At 43.3% G+C, this 19,076-nt stretch overlaps 1 protein-coding gene across 1 annotated transcript in view; it reads left to right on the top strand.

The window, feature by feature from the left end:
• The window catches only part of Jhy (junctional cadherin complex regulator), a 56,115-nt gene extending 39,097 nt beyond the window's left edge, over nucleotides 1-17,018 (top strand). The window contains exons 5-9 of the mRNA XM_028755813.1: nucleotides 1,998-2,650; nucleotides 6,826-7,120; nucleotides 14,082-14,162; nucleotides 14,865-14,993; nucleotides 16,576-17,018. Coding sequence (XP_028611646.1) covers nucleotides 1,998-2,650; nucleotides 6,826-7,120; nucleotides 14,082-14,162; nucleotides 14,865-14,993; nucleotides 16,576-16,773 — 1,356 coding nt within the window. The 3' untranslated portion in view covers nucleotides 16,774-17,018. The remainder of the gene's footprint in view (nucleotides 1-1,997; nucleotides 2,651-6,825; nucleotides 7,121-14,081; nucleotides 14,163-14,864; nucleotides 14,994-16,575) is intronic.
• Nucleotides 17,019-19,076: the final 2,058 nt, after the last annotated feature.

Below are 19,076 nucleotides of genomic sequence, written 5' to 3'. Positions count from 1 at the left end.
TTGGTTGTTTTGGTTAGAATAAAAAGAGAAAAATGTAAGCCAGGTAATGACAGAAAGTATGCCTAGTTACTCCACTATCACTCCCTTATTCAGTGAAAGGCTGCACAAATGTTGCAAAGAACGCCATGATTGGTCAGTCCGAGTTAAAGTTTAGAGATCATAACCAAAGAGGCTTGTTCAACCTTTACTAGCATGCTGACAGCGTGAGAGAGAGCCACTGTGTTTTAGAAACACACCTGTCGGATTAGAAAATAGCAATTTCTGGGCCAACAAGATGGCTCAGTGAGCGAAGGCGCTTGCCGCCAAGCCTGACAACATGAGTTCTATCCCTGGGACCCCCTTGGTAGAAGGGGAGAACTGATTCCCGCACATGCACACAAACAAACAAATGTAATAAAAATAAATTCCAGGTAACACTTTTGGGGGCCCACTACAAGGAAGCGTGTACTTGGGGCCACATCTAGGGCAAGTCTTTTTACCCATGTTCTTCCCCACGCAGCTTGATTAAACCATGTGGAAGAAAACTTTTTTCTTACCTGGATGCGCAGGAGAGGGTTTTATTTATTTGATATTTTTGTCCGCTTTTTTTTTTTTTAAGGGGGGAAGCACTGCAGGTGAAAACTAACCCTTTATAAGAGCCAACAAGAGCCCGGTCAATTCTCAAATGGCTCAAATCCCAAAGAAAACATGCTACATTGTAAACGGAAGCCATTCTTTACAGATACTGATATTGCCAGCGATACCAGACGTTGCAGTCGTGAGTTTAACAGTCTTGTCCTTAGAATCCTGATGTGTTTCTGTTAGAAATGGAGAACATGACTGTCACTTGGGATGTGCGGTCAGCCTTGCAGATTGTATCGGGGAAGCGAAAGAAAACCTTAAACAGCATCCTCATGATACAATGTTTCTTCCCCACCAACTGAAACAAATCCGAATAAGGGAAAGGCTTTGCCCAGTAGTATTCTCACTGGCCTCCAATGAGCGACCTAATGGCTGCATTTTTCAATTAGCATTGCACAGATGTGGGTCCTGAAGGGTTTTTTTTTTTACATGCGAGCTCTGAAAGGGGGAAAAAAAAAGAACATTGCAGTTATATAACACATCAATGCACGTGGTCATCTTACTGTTTCAATAAGCAGTTAATCATTCGTTCCAAAGGCCTCTTTACCCCGCTCATTTTCCACAAAGTAATGAATGTGCCGCTCCTCGGGAAATACTCTCAAATGGATGCACGGGACAATTTAGTTACACAGTGTATCTATTGTTCCGGGAGTACATTTTGTTGTTACCGGACTTAGAAAAAGCCTGAAGACTGTGCTGAGCTCGAAGTCCCCTCCCCCATCCCCATCCCCAGATGTTTGATTGCCTAAGCGCAGGCTATATTAGGCAACAGAAAGAAAAGAAAAAAAGAAAGAAAAAGAAACAACTCTTGTGGTTTCATGGATGTCCCATCACAGCCCTGGCTCTTTCATGATCATCTGAATGAGATCTAATTTGTTTCATCTGGCGAAGAGGTCATTTCTAGCTGCTAACCTGTGTGCACACGCCAAGCTGATGGTCTGAACCGAGTGTCAGATGGCGCTCGTACTTGGTTGGCACAGGCAAACCTCTGGTGTCTTGTGGGTGGGATTCTAGAAATACCCGTAAGCCTGCACCTGTTGGCACAGATGTATATTCTCCCTCTGTGCATCTCTCTGGAGGTGAAGCTTCTCTCCATCCAGTTCCCCATTTGGTGACATCTCCCCATATAGCTTGTCAGTCAGAGACCTAATAGCTGTTTTAAACTCTTAAGCTCTGTCAGGGCTAACTAACATTTCCTTGGCCGCTCACCCTCCAATCACCTACAATTAGGAGAGACATCCCTGTACTCACTCCTTTTCCATCCATGGTCACGTTCCTAGATGTTTTGACCCTCCATTTTTAAAAACAGAATTCATTGAAAATGTATGAAGCATACTCATCTTCTGATTTTGCCTTAACTATAATATCTTTTTTAGAATTACCAAGAACATCTGTCCCAGTACGAAGACACAAAATCAGGCAACGTCCCAAGAGGTCAGTCTTCCGATGCAGCCAACGGCCAGCAACCTTCCAGAAGAACAGCCAAGGCCAGGGTTCGGAAACAGAGGAAACCCAAGAATGGCCTGAAGTCTCTTGGGACAAAAGAGCTTGTTGTCAGTCAAAACAATCAGAATAACCCTCTCCAACAACCACAAAACCAAAGGCAACCTATGGATGTGTCAGCAAAGCATGAGCTGGCTGCACCCAAGAATGCTTCTAGTCCCAGTGTACAGGACTCCAGAACACTCACCCACAATCCCAAAGTCACCTCTGACCCTTTCGTTCCACCCAAGCAGCCTTTTGACAGAGTATTATATAAAAACTCTGTCTCAGGGCTGGACGCTAATAAAAGACAAGGACACAGGGCTGAGGAAGAGAAGAGAATCTTGTATCAGTCACAGCCCATCTACATGTTTTCTGACATAGATCTTCTGCAAGACTTTAATGAACTTTCTCACAGACATGAGTCCCCGAGCCAGAGAGGCCCTCAGTCTGACTATCACACGAACACACACAGGTCAACGAAGACGAAGAAGCTGTCCAAACAACCACAGGCAAAGACGAAATACAAGAACATAGAGATGCTCTGGTGAGAAGTCTCGTTAAAATTTTTCAAATTTTTAAAATTTATTTTTATTAATATACATGTGTTTGTGTGTGTAATGCGTGCACATATATCCATGTGAATGCACATACACACATGAGAGAGAGAGAGAGAGAGAGAGAGAGAGAGAGAGAGAGAGAGAGAGAGAGAGAATGGATTATAGAGCATGTATGGGGGTCAGAAACAATACGTGTACCCGGGGATTAACTCAGGGACATTAGGCCTTACATAAGTGGTTTTACACAGAGCCATCACAACTGCCTGGAATTTCCTTATTTTGAGTAGTTTTCTAGAGGAGAAATAAGACGCTTGCAGAGAAAGAAAAGAGAGGAAGAAGGGGACAGTGGAGTCCCTGGGCAGGTGAGACCAGAAGAAAAAGCCAACTAACCCCTCCCCTGCCTCAGACTCCTGACTGACTTCTGGCAGTTTTCTTTCTGCTCATCCCAATCTCCTCTACTGTTTCCATGGTAATGAAACTAGAAGTTGGCGCAAGGGGAGGGCACAGGAAACCAGGCAGAGTACATGAACATGCTTAGAAAGATTCGAGTAATGACTGGAGAAACAGTTCTCTAGCCTAAAAAGGAGTGTGTAGACACAGAAATACCATCACTTTACAGAAACCACCAAAGGTGAGGGAGGTTTAGGGAAATTGTGATATTTAGTCCCCTGTGACCATTTAACAAATATGCCTCTGAGGAAATGGTCTTGTAAGAAGAAGGAAGTGAGGAACCGGTTTGTACCCAAGGACAATGAACTCTGCTGTCCTAATGTGCACATGGAAAGAAAGTCCACCCAATGGTGAGCGATGATTACTTCTGGCTCAGCGGTTAGGAGCACTGACTGCTCTTCCAGAGGTCCTGGGTTTGATTCCCAGCAACCACACAGCGGCTCACGACTATCTGTAACTCCAGCTCTAGAGGCTCTTACGCCATCTTCTGGTCTCTGAAGGCACTAAGCATACATGTGGTGCAAGACATACATGTAAACAAAACGTCCAGACACATAAAAGTTGCTGGGTGTAATGGTGCACAATTTTAATTCCAGCACTCAGGAGGCAGAGGCAGAGGCAGGAGCATCTTTGTGAATTCGAGGCCAGTTTGGTCTACATAACAGACTCCAAAGCCAGCCAAGGCTACATAGTAAAACCCTGTCGTAAATGAATAAGTAAATGAGTAAATAAGTCCTAAATTTTAAAAAGCTTGAAAAGAAACAGTGGTTATCTCTGGCAAGAGAAATCAAGGTTATTTTCCATTCTTTTTTTTTTAAGAGTTAGAATTGTTCAACTTCCCAACAGTGTAGATCCATGGCTTCTATGAACAAGAAAAAGAAAGTCAATTTTTAAAAGTAATTTCAGGATACCATCCCTGATGCCCCTTAACCAAATGTGTTTTCTGGACACTTGACATGTGATGACTTCAGTGCTAAAGTACACAGAAGACACACAGTCTGACACTGTGGGGCACCTTCAAGGGGCTTGTTTTCAAAAATAGAATGGGGCACAACTTTACATGTAAATTAGAAGAGAGACAAGTTCTATGCCAGACGGTCTGGGACATATATTTAGTAAGGTTCAGAGTCTGCTTCCTGGAGAGACAGCGATGATTGGCAAGCACTTTCGTTGGCTTCTTTCTGGCTTTAGAGTAATGACCTCTGACCCTTTTATCTTTATAAATAATATTTAAGTTGGGTGTGGTTGTGTGCACCCCCTGTCACCTCCACACAGGAGTCGGAGGAAGGAGGATACTGAGTTCAAGGAAAGCCTAGGCTGCTCAGTGTTAACCTGACTGCAAAGAACAGGCACATCTATAAACCTGGTGCCTCTAGTTCGAGCCCCAAACTTTACCCTCTGACCTCCACATATGCACCGGAACACATGTGCTGAATGTCATCATCCACAGGAACATACACAACATGCACACTCATGTGCGCCCACACATGCGCACACACACTAAACCCACATAGACACAATGAAAATAAGTCATTTTTAGTTTCAAGTAGGTAGATATAGAAAATTCCTTCCTGTTACTATTTTCCTTGGCAAAGCACTTTTGTTACAAATGAGCTGAAGTTAATCAAATATGCTTCATCCATCCTACAATGTAATGAAATACATCCACAGGCTTTTACTGCAGCGCTATCCTTTTGTCCCTAAGGTTAGCCCACCTTGTCATATTGATCTTCCACTTGTTCTTGATGCTGTTGATGGAACCCAGAGCCTTGTATCTTTTAGGCAGGTACTCTACCACATGCTATCTCCCCAGCCCATTATACCAGATTAGATTGCTCAATTTATTTGTCTAGGATTTAATGACATTCATACGCATGAAGGAAGACAGGCCCACATCTCTCCTATCTCATCCAGATGTGTTATCAATATTCTATAGACCAGGTAGGGTGGTCCAGGTCTGCAGTCCCAGCAATGGGAGATAGAGGCAGAAGAATCAGGAGTTCAAGTTCATGTCAAGGTGAGGAGTTCAGTAACTTTCTGAGTTCCTGGTCAGACTGGTCAGACGGGTCAGACTGGGCTACAGGAAGAGGGGCCACCAGAGCATGGGGAGTATCAGCTTTCAGCTCTATGCCGGGCTCTCTTTTTATTCTTTTACATCCCCTGGGTTGTTTTGTACAGCCTTGCCTCAGTTACCATCTGTGAGCAGATTTGAACCCTCTACTCATTATTATCATGGTTTTCCCTCTTTGTTGACACCGTTCCTGTTTCACCTTTGGTCAATCTAATGAGTTACATTTTTTTTTTCCTTTTGGGTTGTTGGTGGAGGGCGGGGTGGGAAGGGGCAGAGTTTCGGTTCTGTGTCCTTGCTAGGACCTAAAATGGGTCAGTGTGTTACCAAGGCTGTCCTCAAACAATCTTCCCGGCAATCTTCCTGGCACGGCTTCCCAACGCTGGGGACTGTCCCCTGACACCCCTCTTACCAAGCATGCAAGCAGCATCATTCATTCTTGGCATCCTCCGTTCTCAACAAGGGAAACGGCAAGTAAGGGCCTTTTTTTTTTTTTAAATAACATTTTTTAAATGTCGTAAATTTCCTTAGTTACTCTTTCCTCCTGGTTTCAGTTGGTGGTGGTAGGTGTGTCTTGTTAGTTTGTTTTTTCTCTCTCTTCACCTGTTTTGCATCTTCATTAGAATTGGTCTCACTTGTCCGGCAATCTGAAAATCTGACAAAAATCTTAAGAGAAAGCTGAGTGAAGCCCTACTGACATTGGATTTCTGTGGAATGGTCAGTGGACGGCCTGAAGGCTCCTCCCACCAGTTCTGAGTCTTTTTTTCTTAGACAGCCCAATTGATTTTCTGTCCCTGATAACTTCACAGGTATAAGAACATTTTTCTATCTTCAGAAATGCACATCTCAAAGGTGTGCAGCTTCAGAAACGACAGTTGCCTCTCAACATGAAGAAGAAAATCTCAAGATTTGCTTGCTGGCTTGTTTGTGCCAGGCACGCACTAACTCAGCCACGTTCCCAGACTGCCAATATTAACTCTTAAAACTCAAATCCTTTACCCAGAAGCCCCACACCAAAGCCATGTCTTTAGCTGATCCAGAACTTCCGTTGGCTTTAATTCCATTTCATTCCCATCCTTGGAGATTCCCAGTTTCTCTGGCACAATCAGCTACGTATTTAAAGAATGCTTGTTCAATTTAATATATCATGTCTAGCTGTTGTGTAATGGTTTTTAAAATGATGTGTCAGGTTTTGTGGTGGTGGTTTGGTTGGTTGGTTATTTACCTATTTGTGATCCTCTATTTCATGCTTTAACTGAAAGTCCTTAACAAGGCTTTCCTATTAAGGACTGGAGAGATGGCTCAGCAGGTATGAGCAGAATATGATTTTAGAGGATCTGAGTTCAGTTCCTAGCACTCACTTAACGATGCCTGTAACTCCAGGTGTAGAGCTCTGACACCCTCTTCTGAACTCTAAGGTCACCTGGACACACATGTACACATAGAGATACATAAGTAAATGAAAAAATGTTTTTTAAAAGGAACTAGAATGTCCCAAGGAAAAAGAGGAGGATTTGAAGACAAGAAATCAATGTATTCCTGAAAAGATTAACGGTTCCTAAGATTTCTACATAAAAAGCAGTGTTACAAATTCAAGTTTTATTTAAAATGTAACAAAACAAAACACCTATGTTTTCTCCAAAGGAAATTCCACTCTTCCTCAGACATGGAGCCCGCTAGTGCCTCTCCAGACTCCCGGCTTGCCCAGATCATGGAGCAGCACCAGCACGCCTTGATGCAGCTGGCAGAGGTGCAGCCCAGCGAGGGCTCCTTGTCTAGCATTGTACTCCCGCCTATCCTGTCCAGGGTAGAAAGTGAATCGCAGCTCAGTTCAGAGAGAAGGCACAGACACCAGACGAAGATGGCCCGGAGTAATTCTGAAGGCTACCTGCTTCAGCTGGAGAAAGGGAGGAAACACCGGAAGCGAAGCGGCACAAAGGTGATAAAAGCATGCTTGTCTAGCCACGTCGCTCTTGAATTTTGATGGGACACAGATGGGCCTGGGTTACTTTGCTTCTCACACAGTAAGGTAGTCCAGGAACCCTCCCCTCCAGTCCGAGTCACTCCCTGAGTTTCCCTCCCCACCTTTCCGCCTTTCTGGAAGTTTCTGTTGTCAAAAATACCTACCCCCACTTCCTTTTCAGGTCCTCTCTCGGAAGAGTCTACACTGCAGGTAGGCAACGATAATCCTGACTTTATTCTCAGCTCAACCATCATGTCTCTTCAGTCAAACCCCTCTCCTAAACTTCACATCTGGAGAGAGAGTTGGGCTGAGTGAGTGTAAGCCACGATGCTGGAGGTCTCTCGCCCTCCACCACTGGTTCCTCCTCAGTGTCAAACATGCCTCTTGGTGTGCTTTTCAACTCAGCTTCTGCAACAAAATATCCAGGCCACTTGGTTTTCGCTGAATTCTTATCTAGAGTTTGGGTCAAAAAGTAGTGAACAGCATTGTTGCCCAATCCTGTTTCTCTCTCTCTCTCTCTCTCTCTCTCTCTCTCTCTCTCTCTCTCTCTCTCTCTCTGCCACCTTTTAAATTCTCAGAAAGACAACTTGCTTCCAGGGTGAAGTAATATATTTTGGGGCTTTTTGCTACTATAATAAAATACCCAAGGCAGGCTATTTTATGAAGAAGTTTATGTAGCTCATGATTCTGAGACATGGAAAGAGCTCCTATGAGGCCGGCACCAGAAGACCCCACTTCCACTGTAGACAGGGAGGCCTAAGTTTTGGGACACACAGGTCACTTCTTTTCCCAGAGAAACATCATCACATGGCTCTTGGGTTCTAAAGTACTGCTGGTACCACTTTCAAGTGTTTCTCAAATAAACCAAGACTTACAGACCAGACTGGGAAGCAGGCATCATATGCATCGTTTCCATGGAGACATGCAATCAGCCTTTGCAACCCACAGTTCTGTCAGTACAGTGACTGCCTGCTCACTCCATACCTTCTAGATCACCAGGGCCTAAGATTTAGACATGCACAGCCTCTCAGAAGAGAACATTCCTGTGGTAGAAAACAAGAGCTCTTGAGCTGAATTTCCAGCTACAGTCCTTGGTCCAGTCTCAGTAGCTACCTTGGAGGGGTGTTGCTCACTGGTTTGCTTCTCACCGATTACTCAGCCTACGTTCTGATAGAACCCAGGACCACCAGCCTAGGGGACAGCACCACCCACAGTGGGCTGAGCCCTTCGTCATCAATCACTAATTAAGAAAATGTCTTGCCTACAGCCCTATCTCATGGAGACATTTACTAACTTACCCTAGTCCCTGATTCCTCATAGAAACAATCAGAATTACTCTTACTTTTTTTTTTAAAGGTGTGGCGTAATAGTCAATGAAATAATGTACTGAAACCTGGCTTATTCCCTAGCAAAGGTTACACGTCAATTAAATGAGTTGAATCCCTGTTGTGTTGAGAAAGGATAGAGGAAAACTCCCTGGAAAAAGTGCTTAGTGCCAGGATGCTAAGGCCATGGAAAGGTGAGGAGAGCAGGGGTAATTTCCTGCTTCTGACCACCCCTCCCCACTTTCTGTGAGGGTGGCTCCAATCCATACACATCCATTTTCTCAGCCCAGTACCTCAAGTCTACATGTCACACACACACACACACACACACACACACACACACACACAGGAGTGCTCTTTGTCCTTTAAGCCCTTCCAGAAGCCGAAGTGACTTAGAACTGAGTGATTTGTATAGGACAGCGGGTAGTCCAGGCACCAGACAGAGGGAGTCATTATCCACACCCATTTGCTGGCCACGTCAAATCTCCTGGTTTCCAAGGGAATCACCCCCGGAATCACAGTAAAAATTTTGAGGATTTGTAAAGATAATCGGCCTGGAGCCCCCTTCCTCTTTTAGCAGTGCAGTTTGAGAACGATTTCAGAATGCAAGGTATTGTTCATGTCATCAAATCCAGGCTTAAGACTAAGAAATTAACACAGCACAGGGGATGCCAAACTATCAAAATATACTTCTGCTGGCTCTGGCCACCACTAAATAAGGGCTCAGTAAAGAGTTCCCTAGCAGATGAGGGTTGAGCCTCTGTAATTAAGTGGTGTTTCTTGTCCCAGACAATCTGGGGCTTGCTGCTTGGCTGCACCTAAGAAGAGGTTTATTTGGATTAATTTTAGTGACCGCAGAGCACACACATATCCTTTGCTGGCTACTCTCCGGCATCCAAGGCGTTGTTTTTATCTTGTTTTCAGTAACTTTCAGTCTTGTGCATCTGAGGAATTTTCTGGAGAATAGATCTGCAGTCAGTCTCCCCAACACCAGCAGAGTTTAACATTTCTGAGCCGAAACGAATACTTACAGACCTACTGATGTCCCTTGAATTCAGCCATACTCTTTGGAGTACCCAGTGACAGTTATACACCTTGCTTGAGAAAACCATGAATGATTAGTAGGGACCTCTCCCCCTCCCCAGAAAAGTCCCATGCAGCCTCCTTTTGAGGGGCCAACACCAGTAGTAGTGTGTGACTTTGCTTGTTTGTTTTCAGTTGGTTTTGTTGGTGGTGATGGGTTTTTGGTTTGGGACACTTTTTAAGACAGGGTGTCACTCACTCTCTAGCCCAAGATGACCTGACACACGGTGGTCCTCCTGCCACAACCTACCATGTGTTAGTATTACAGGTAAAAGCCACCAACCCTGGGCTCCTGTGAGCTTTATGCAGAGATAAGTGGAGGCTGTGCTTGGGCATCTGTCTAGAACGTGACCCTGTATTCATCTGTTTGGTCCCTATACTCAGAGACTCAGTAGAACGGCGGTGTTGATTTCTTAGAATTGTCAGTGTCGCTGTCATTATCACCAACATCACCATCCTCTTTGTTTTGGCATCGTGCTGCTTTTCAGTCTTTTAAAAACCAAGAAGTAAATGAAAATAATCTCTGAGGATTGTTTGACTGTAAAAGACTATTGAAGAAACTTAAAGTAGCTTAGCTAGCTGCCCAGGGCTGGACACATAGGGATCAAGGCAAGTGAGGGTCCATGGGTCCTGGAAGGTTTTTGTTTTGTTCTATTTCTCTCAGAATGATGCAAATGTTGCACAATGAGATCGGGCAATGCTTACACAAGTCGGTGACTGTCCTAAAAACCATAGAGCTGAACAGGTTTAAAAGAGTAAATCTTGTGGTATGAGAATTACATCCCAACAGTGCTGTTAAGACTTGAGATGGAGAGAGATCAAACAGAATCTCGGCGCTGCTGAGTTCTCCTGATTACTTGAGCCAAACCTAAGCAGATCCAAGATTCTCACCGCCAGTCACCCGGAACAAATTCCCCTAGGAGCCACCCCCTGTCCCCTGAGAGATGTCGCAGGGCTGTGGGCAGCTCATCCTGTAATGAGATCAGCAGCCATGGGGATGGCCCATTTGGGCCACATGCTCTCCCTTCAAGTCTGTATGGAAAGCTAGATCCTTGGCTCTGGTTTTGTTTTGTTTTGTTTTGTTTTGTGTTTTGTGTTTTCAAGTTAACCTTCATGCTTTCTGAAGTTGCTAGCAAGAAGCAGGGCTAAAGATCAACAGACAATTATCCCTGCTTCCTGGCACAGCCTTTGTGAGTTGGTAGCATGATTAAAAGTTAAGCTGCACCAAGCTAAGAATGAGATTTCTGCCCACTGATCATGTCTTTCTCATCATCTTTGAACAAATTGGATTTATGGCTTGATATGAGTGGCGGTTTAATTTTTTTAACCTATTTTTGTAATTTTTTTTTTTTTAGTTTGGCAGATAGATCATAATTTAGTGATTTTAAAACAGTGACACAGAGGGCACACATAAGAAGACTGGGCTTGTAGTCATAAGCATAGGTTGTCTGAGTTCAGCCAACGATTAAAAGCAGCTGAAGTTTTTAAGGAGTGTTAATGCCCAACTTTGTAACCAAGGTTTGAGAAAAAGAACTGTCTTATCACTCCCACGGTGGCAGAAACACGGACTGGTAGCCTTAAGTGTTCATTAGATCATAATAACCATACTTCCATCAATTTATTTCAAAGAATTAAAGTAACATATTGTGTTTACCTCAGTGTATCTTCAATGGTCAACATTTAGAGAAACACCTACATTATTTAAGGACACTAAATGACAGACTATTTGCCTAAAATTTACATTTGTGAAATCCACTTGGTGTCGGGTCAGTAAAGTCTAGAACCAAAATGGTTTAGTGAAAGTATTAAAATAATTGTAGTATATGAATGCTCTTATAAATATAAGAAGAGAGGACAGCAAGACGGCTCAGCGGATAAAGTTGTTTGTCTCACAGGACTAATGACGTGAGCTTGTGTGCGCATGAACGCACACACACACACAAGCACTTATAAATAAATGCCTTTAACCAAAAATTCTTTAGTATTCAAAACAAGAGTATGTTCCCAGCACTTGGGAGGCAGAGGCAGGCGAATTTCTGAGTTCGAGGCCAGCCTGGTCTACAGAGTGAGTTCCAGGACAGCCAGGGCTACACAGAGAAACCCTGTCTCGAAAAACCAAAAAAGAAAGAAAGAAAGAAAGAAAGAAAGAAAGAAAGAAAGAAAGAAAGAGAGAGAGAGAGAGAAAGAAAGGAAGGAAGGAAGGAAGGAAGAAAGGAAGAAAACAACAACAAGAGTATGAAGAAGCCAAACATAGTGGCATGTGCTTATAATCCCAACACTTGGGCTGAAAAACTACAAGTTCAAGAACAGCCAGGGTCACAGCACCAGCCCTACTCTCCCAAAAGAAAGACACAATCATATAGTGGACAGGGAACAGACATGAACAGATCTGGTGCTTTTATCTTGGTAAAGACTGTTTTCCTAAAGGTGTACACTTTGGAATGTCCTTCGATAAGCAATAATTCCCTCTGTCTATTTTAATGTTAGTTTTAATGATTTCAGGCCAAAGTCTTGCTTAAAGTAAACTCTTGCCTTCTCTTGTTCCTTAGACTTTGATGCGCTGAGAGTTTTGAACATAAATGTTCAGCATCATGACAGGCCAATTCTGTTTACAGAGCCTTTAATCCTTGAAGAACAGAAGTGTTGCCCCCGACTGGTACATTATTCTGTTCCTTCTGAATAGTGACATGGAAACCCTGGTGTGCTGGGGATATTGCCTTCCAAAGCGGTGACAGGCTGCCCTGCAATTTCAAAACCATGGGTTCATTCTTCTTTCAGACAATTAACCCAGAGGTAGGCAGTTGCTAACACTAGGGTTTCCGCAGCTCAAAATATCAGAACCAAGAACTATGTGGTTCTCCCGTCATGAAGGAGCTCCAGGCATCCCATCCACTTTGGCGGTGGAGATAAAAAATAAAAATGAGGGGCTGGAGAGATGACTCAGCAGTTAAGAGCACTGACAGCTCTTCCAGAGGTCCTGAGTTCAATTCCCAGCAACCACATGGTGGCTCATAACCATCTGTAATGGAATCTGATGCCCTCTGCTGGATGTCTGAAGACAGCTACAGTGTACTCATATGCATAAAATAAGTAAATAAATCTTTAAAAATAATAAATAAATAAATAAATAAATAAATAAATAAATAAATAATAGAAGGGAGGGGCTGTGCCAGCCCGAACGAAAGTTTCCAAAAAATCTGAGTACTCCTCACTAAACTCAAATATACTTCATGGGGCCAGAGCTCTGTGCTGGGTAGATTTCATGGAAAGAGTTGGTCCATATCCATGGGTTCTGGTAACAGCACATCTTCAATGAATGTGACTGACTTTTCCAAGTCATTATAACATCAGAACAACTCTCTGAATAGTGCTTATGTCATGCCAGGTATTAGTAATCCAGAGAGGAAGCGAGCATATGGGCAATGTGGAGTTTACAGACTGATACCGCTTGTTACATGAGGACTTGAGCATCTTAGGCTGCAGTATCGACAGTGTACCCTGGAAACTAAATACCCACAGGTGATATGGGGGAACTAACTGTAGTGGATTTCCCAGCTTCCGCAGTGGGTGGGGGTCCAAGGAGCAGCCAGTGCAGCTGTAAGTAAAAACCACACTGGGACAAACCGTTGATACAATGTATGGGTAGTCCATTCTTAGGATCATGGAGCTACATGAAGTAATCCTAACTGACCTGATAAAATGTTTTCATTCATCTGATAATCATTGCCAAACTGTGTCTCAGAAAAGGCTCACCAGATATACAGCCTATCAGGATGGCATGTTGGCTTAGTGGTTAAGGGCACTTGCTGCTCTTAAAGAGGACCCAGGTTTGGTTCCCAACACCCACATGGTGGCTCACAACTCTCTGTAACTCCAGCTCTGGGAGATCCAACAGATCTTCTGACTTCTGGATGCCCATCAAATTTTCCAAAGTCACACTAACAGAACAAAATGAATTTCTCAGTGGGTCTTGCCAAGACTCAACTGCTCTCTTTTGTGTCTTATCAGTGAATGGCAGTTGATTTCCATCCTCAAAATTACCTATTATTCTACCAGTGACCTATGGTTTCATTGTCTACTGAGGTGTCTCTGAAAGGCAGGATTCACCTCAATGGACAGGAACTTTCTGAATCCATGGGTTGGCTGCCTGCCGTGTTGGTGAGGGCTCCTTTGATTTTTGCAAACTGCTCATGGTAACAGCTGCATGGGAGAGTTGTATTATATATGTTTCAGCTAAAAATGTTAGCCAAAGAGCGAATTACTTCCTTGAAATTACTTATGATTTCCAATTTCAATTTCTTTTGTCTCAGAAGTGAAAAGCTCAGAACACATTAGCTAACCAGCTACAAATGCCAAATAGAATACGATCAGTAACTACCATGAAATAGCACCATTCCCAAGAAATGTACTCATTCTCCCGCCTCCCACCAGAGCTTCTGGTTTTCATTGTACTTCCTTCCTATGCCCTTATGCCTTCTTTAAGGGACACCAGTCCTTGAAAAGAACCATTTCTGTGGTTGTATTTTTAGAGTTCCAAGCTGAAAGGTTATCAGAAAAGAGACGTGAAACTTGGAGGCCTGGGACCTGACTTTGCGTCCATCAGAGACAAAGTAAGCAGCGTGGGGGATTTTCAGCCTCAGTGTTCTCTACCTGTCCTCAGCAATGTGGGTAAAGATGGGCTCCCAGCATCAGTGCAAACCTCCAGCACTGAGTAGACACCCCTCCGAAACAGCCATGCAGACATAATAGAGTCTCAGATTCTCCTGCTGCAAACTAAAAAAGCATTCTTAGCCTGTGTTATTTTATGCACAGCCTTTCCGTTAGATTTGAAAGCCTCCCAGAAGAGCGGACCGCGTGAGTGTGGACAAAGATGCATGTGCTGTCGGTCTCCCTGATAGAGTTGTCTTGATAACTTTGAAGTGGCTACCAAGAAGACACTTAGGATCCGAGTTCCCCAACCCCTAGGAAGTGCATCCACTTTATTCTCTTTCCTCTGGTGAAAAGAGATCTTCATTTAATGTGTTTGAACCGCAGTTGCACTCAGGCATAAAAAGAGCCTAGTTCAAAGTTGGAAGCAAAAATGAAAATAAATTGGGTAAGTGCAACAAAGAAGAGGCTCAATAGGATTCAGCCTCTGTTGAGAGAGCACCCGGGGGTGCGGCTGCACTCAGCAGAGTCTCCAGGGAGACGTTAACCAGTTCACTGCTGCCATGGTACACAGGTCACCCTCCTGGGCCGCCCACCTCCACTAAAACAATGTCACTGAAAGAATTAGCAGAGATTCGCTCATTCTCCTCCATTTCTCCCGGCAGATGCAAACGTTAATGCAGCAGAAAGAATATGCAAAGCAAGTCAAGGAATACAACATGAAGACGCTGTCGGTTCTGTCCAAACCACCGACATCGAAAACTGAGAGTAAATCAGCAATTTCTCGGAAGAAGGTAAGAAGCTCTCGTGGGGCATTTATTGCTTCAGTCAGAATTAAAGGGACACTGTGGTCACCTCCTCACCTCAAAAGATGGGCTTGGATGTTCAGAAACAGCCATTCCTACACTTACAAGTTATCCACTAGTACTGATGTAAACACACACACATACATGCGCACACACACATGCACACACACACACGAGCCAGTATATTGTCTAAATTTTGTCACACATAGAAATAACAAAGCGATTTCTCGGCAAGAGCCTGCAGTCAAATTATCGGTCTCATTCTCTATCATAAAGTAACATTCAAGGGAACATAGCTCTCTTGTTCTTCACAACAAAGAAACAAACCCTTGATTGTTTATTTTAAGTTCATTTCTCTATGCTTTTCCAGAGGGATTGTATGGGTTCCTCTAGTGGGGAAAAAAATGATTCTTAAAAAATACAGAACAACTGTCCTCTGAGATGCCATCTAACAAAGAGTCAGGATGTGAGTGAAATGTGTACTATGGCAACACATCACAACCCCCAGCCTCAGTGGATTTACTCCTACATCACCATGGGGACTCCTCGCAGGAGGAAGATGCAATCCTTTGCTGCCATTGGGGACGTGTGCTGTGTGTTCTCATGTGCTGATCGTCCTGTCAATTCTTCTTCAGACCTTGGTGACCTCATCTTCCTCACCAAATGCCCATGGCGTTTTTTTCTTTCTCCAACCAATTGCATTCTTATAAAGATGTTCACAGCGACAAATCTACGGGAATTCCTATAGCTGTCTCACTCACACGCAGAATGTGAACTTTTTTATGTTTTGATGGGGTTTTTTTTCCCCTTTCTGATACTTGAAACTACATTCCCCTTTCAGCTTTCAGTAAATTCTTCTTAAAGCTTAAGCAGGTAGTGGCAACCACGCCTTTAATCCCGGCACTCAGGAGGCAGAGGCAGGCAGATCTCTGTGAATGCAAAGCCAGCCAGAGTGAATCCTAGGGCAGCCAAGGATACACAGAGAAACTCTGTCTCAAAACAAACAAAACAAAATATAACAAACAAAGCTCAGGGCTTTAAAACACTATTTTACAGAGGTCCCAGACTTTAGTTTCAAGCACCCATACAATGACTCACAACCATCCGTAACTTCAGAGCCAGAGGATCCAATGTCATGAGCAAAGTTCAGTTTGCATCAACTACAAGTGATGCCTTCGATCTCCAGCTACCAGTCGTGGCTGCATAGAAAGGCTTAATTAAAGGTTTAATTCTGTTCGAAGTTTGGTGTTGGCAAGACTTTCAGAAAGTTGACAGATTAAACACATGATAAATCAGTTTGCAAACACTTCAAAGAATCTTTTCCCTATAAAAACATCCTAATGACACAGCAGCCGTCCACAACCCTCTCCAGCTCCATTTTGCTCCATAACGTGCTGCCGGTGACTAATTTATTTTGTGCAACCTATGCATTATAATGTGTGGCCTGCATTTTCTATCCAATCACCATTTCTGCCCACATTACAGCAACTATCTCTGTCTATCTCATAAGCCTCTCCTAAGACTAACTTCCCACTTTAAATGAAGTTCTTTTTTCTTGTTATGCCCTTAGGCTTTGGACTATGCCAAGACCATCCCCAAACCCAAACCACCAAATCTACCTGATCAAACAGCAAAGAAAACTAAGAACTCAAGGCACAGTGAAAAAGAAGGAGGCTTACCAGAAATTTCCCTGCTGGAGATCCTGCAGAGCAGACACGAGCGGGAAAAGCAGGCTGTGGCTGCTTTCAAAGTCCTTCACATCGTCTAGACGGCATTTAGTGGGGATCAAAAGTGCGATGCAAGCTTGGGACATGGATAAGAGACAGTAAACAATTCCACACTGAGTGGTGAGCTGGCACTGCCACCTGCCTGCTGCCCTTGTCTGCTCTGCGCAGAGAAGTTAATGATGACATGTTTAACCTTCTGGAAAGAAAAATACATATAATTATTTCTTTTCAAATCTGTTAGAATTTGGGCCGGTAGAAGGCTAGACAATAAAGCCTTTGGTTTTTATATTGGATCTTCTGATTTGTTAAACTACCTTCGCCCTTCTTCCACACAATGAAAATTTACAAGTACCTCCAAATAAATTTGTCTGCATGTGTTTCTCTAACCCCCCAACGCCCCAAGACAGAGTGTACCTACTTCAGTTTTCCCTAAAATGAGTTTGGCTGACCTAGTCACCGAGGTAACATATCCAAAATAACATTTCCACTTTCAAGTCTCAAAAAAGTCTTATATATAAAGTTGAGAATTGCCAGGCGGTGGTGGCGCATGCCTTTAATCCCAGCACTTGGGAGGCAGAGGAAGGCGGATTTCTGAGTTCAAGGCCAGCCTGGTCTACCGAGTGAGTTCCAGGACAGCCAGGGCTACACAGAGAAACCCTGTCTCAAAAATAAATAAATAAATAAATAAATAAATAAATAAATAAATAAATAAAGTTGAGAATTTGGAGATACATCTAGATGTGCATATTGAAACAGGAAAAAAAAATCCTGATTCTATTCTAACACAGCACCAAGACTAAGACATTAATCCTAAATCCCACAGTGTAGGGAAATCCACCTCAGATTCCCTTTATGGTCAAACCCACTGACTTCACATCTATAAATAAATGTATGGGGTATCTTGTTATCATTGTGGTTATCTTCAAATATTATCAAATGCATGCACTTCAGAGATTACTGTGAACATAAATATTCATATTCATTTTCTCTGTTTTGAAGCATTTTTAGTCTTAAAATTACTGAAGAATCAGCAGTGTCAGCATATGTTTTGTGCTCTCTGCTCTTGGAAAGTTGAGGAAGGGGATGTAGGGGTGTGTTTCAAGGAGGAGGCTAGCCTGATACATAGTAACAAATGGTGATAGTCTAGTTCAGAACATCAAAGCAAACAGTGATAGTCTGTCTCAAAACAACAGCAACAAATTTACTAAAAGATTTACTTCTTGCCTTCTTGTTGGACTCATCCTTTGATGAGTATGTGCAGAAATGGGTCGATTTTAACAGCCAAGGGTAAGTCTAGGTATGTGGTGTATGGATTAGCTTTAGAAATCCACTCTTAATGTACCAGGCAGTGATAGCACACACCTTTAATCCCAGCCCTTGGGAGGCAGAGGTAGGCCAATCTCTTCATTCTTGGACAACCAAGGCTAAGGAGAGAAACCCTGTCTCGGAAAAAAAAAAAAAAAAAACAAGCAAGCAAACCAAAACAACAACAGCAAAAGAAATTCCCTTTCTAGTTGTATTTGCGCTACAGGTGTCTGATGGGTAACAAATGCTGCCTGCGTGAAATCTCATACAGCTTCAAGGCGAGCTGATGGCCAAGAAGTTCATTTACTTGTGGACAAAAGATGTTACGAATTTCAATTTCTCCCACCACCTCTACACTCACCTTCAGGAGACAAGGCTTGGCTGAAGGAGGGGAAGTGAGTTGGCAGACTCCAAACAACATTTCACAGGATACACACACACACACACACACACACACACACACCCTAGAACAATGGTTCTCAACCTGTGGGTTGTAACCCCCAGGGTCATTGATCAGGTATCCCATGTATTACAATTCATAACAGTAACAAAATTACAGTTGTGAAGTAGCAACAAAATAGTTTTATGGTTGAGGGTCACCACAGCATAAGGAACAGTATCTTTTTTAATTTATTTGGTTTTTTTTGTTTGTTCGTTTGTTTTTGTTTTTCAAGACAGGGTTTCTCTGTGTAGCCCTGGCTGTCCTGGAACTCACTCTGTCTATAGACCAGGCTGGCCTCGAACTCAGAAATCTGCCTACCTCTGCCTTCCAAGTGCTGGGATTAAAGGCGTGCGCCACCACTGGCTGAGGAACTGTATTATTAAAGAGTTGAAGCAATAGAAAGGTTTGCAAACCACTGCTCTGGGACATCAAAATTCTTTCCTCAGAGCCAAATGGCACCTAAAACACTTCAGCTAAAGTAATACAATAGTTGCTCAAAGTTTGGGGGTTGAAGCCAATGAACGAATCCAATGGGCCTTCCTGTGTCCTCAATCTGTGCTCATCCGTTAAAGTCCAGTGGAATGTCACTAAGGTGCC

This window comes from Grammomys surdaster, unplaced genomic scaffold, assembly GCF_004785775.1.
Source record: "Grammomys surdaster isolate TR1022 unplaced genomic scaffold, NIH_TR_1.0 126086, whole genome shotgun sequence".
NCBI lineage: Eukaryota > Metazoa > Chordata > Mammalia > Rodentia > Muridae > Grammomys > Grammomys surdaster.
Note: the sequence above shows the minus strand (reverse complement) of the source record. Positions and strands in the feature narration are given on the sequence as shown.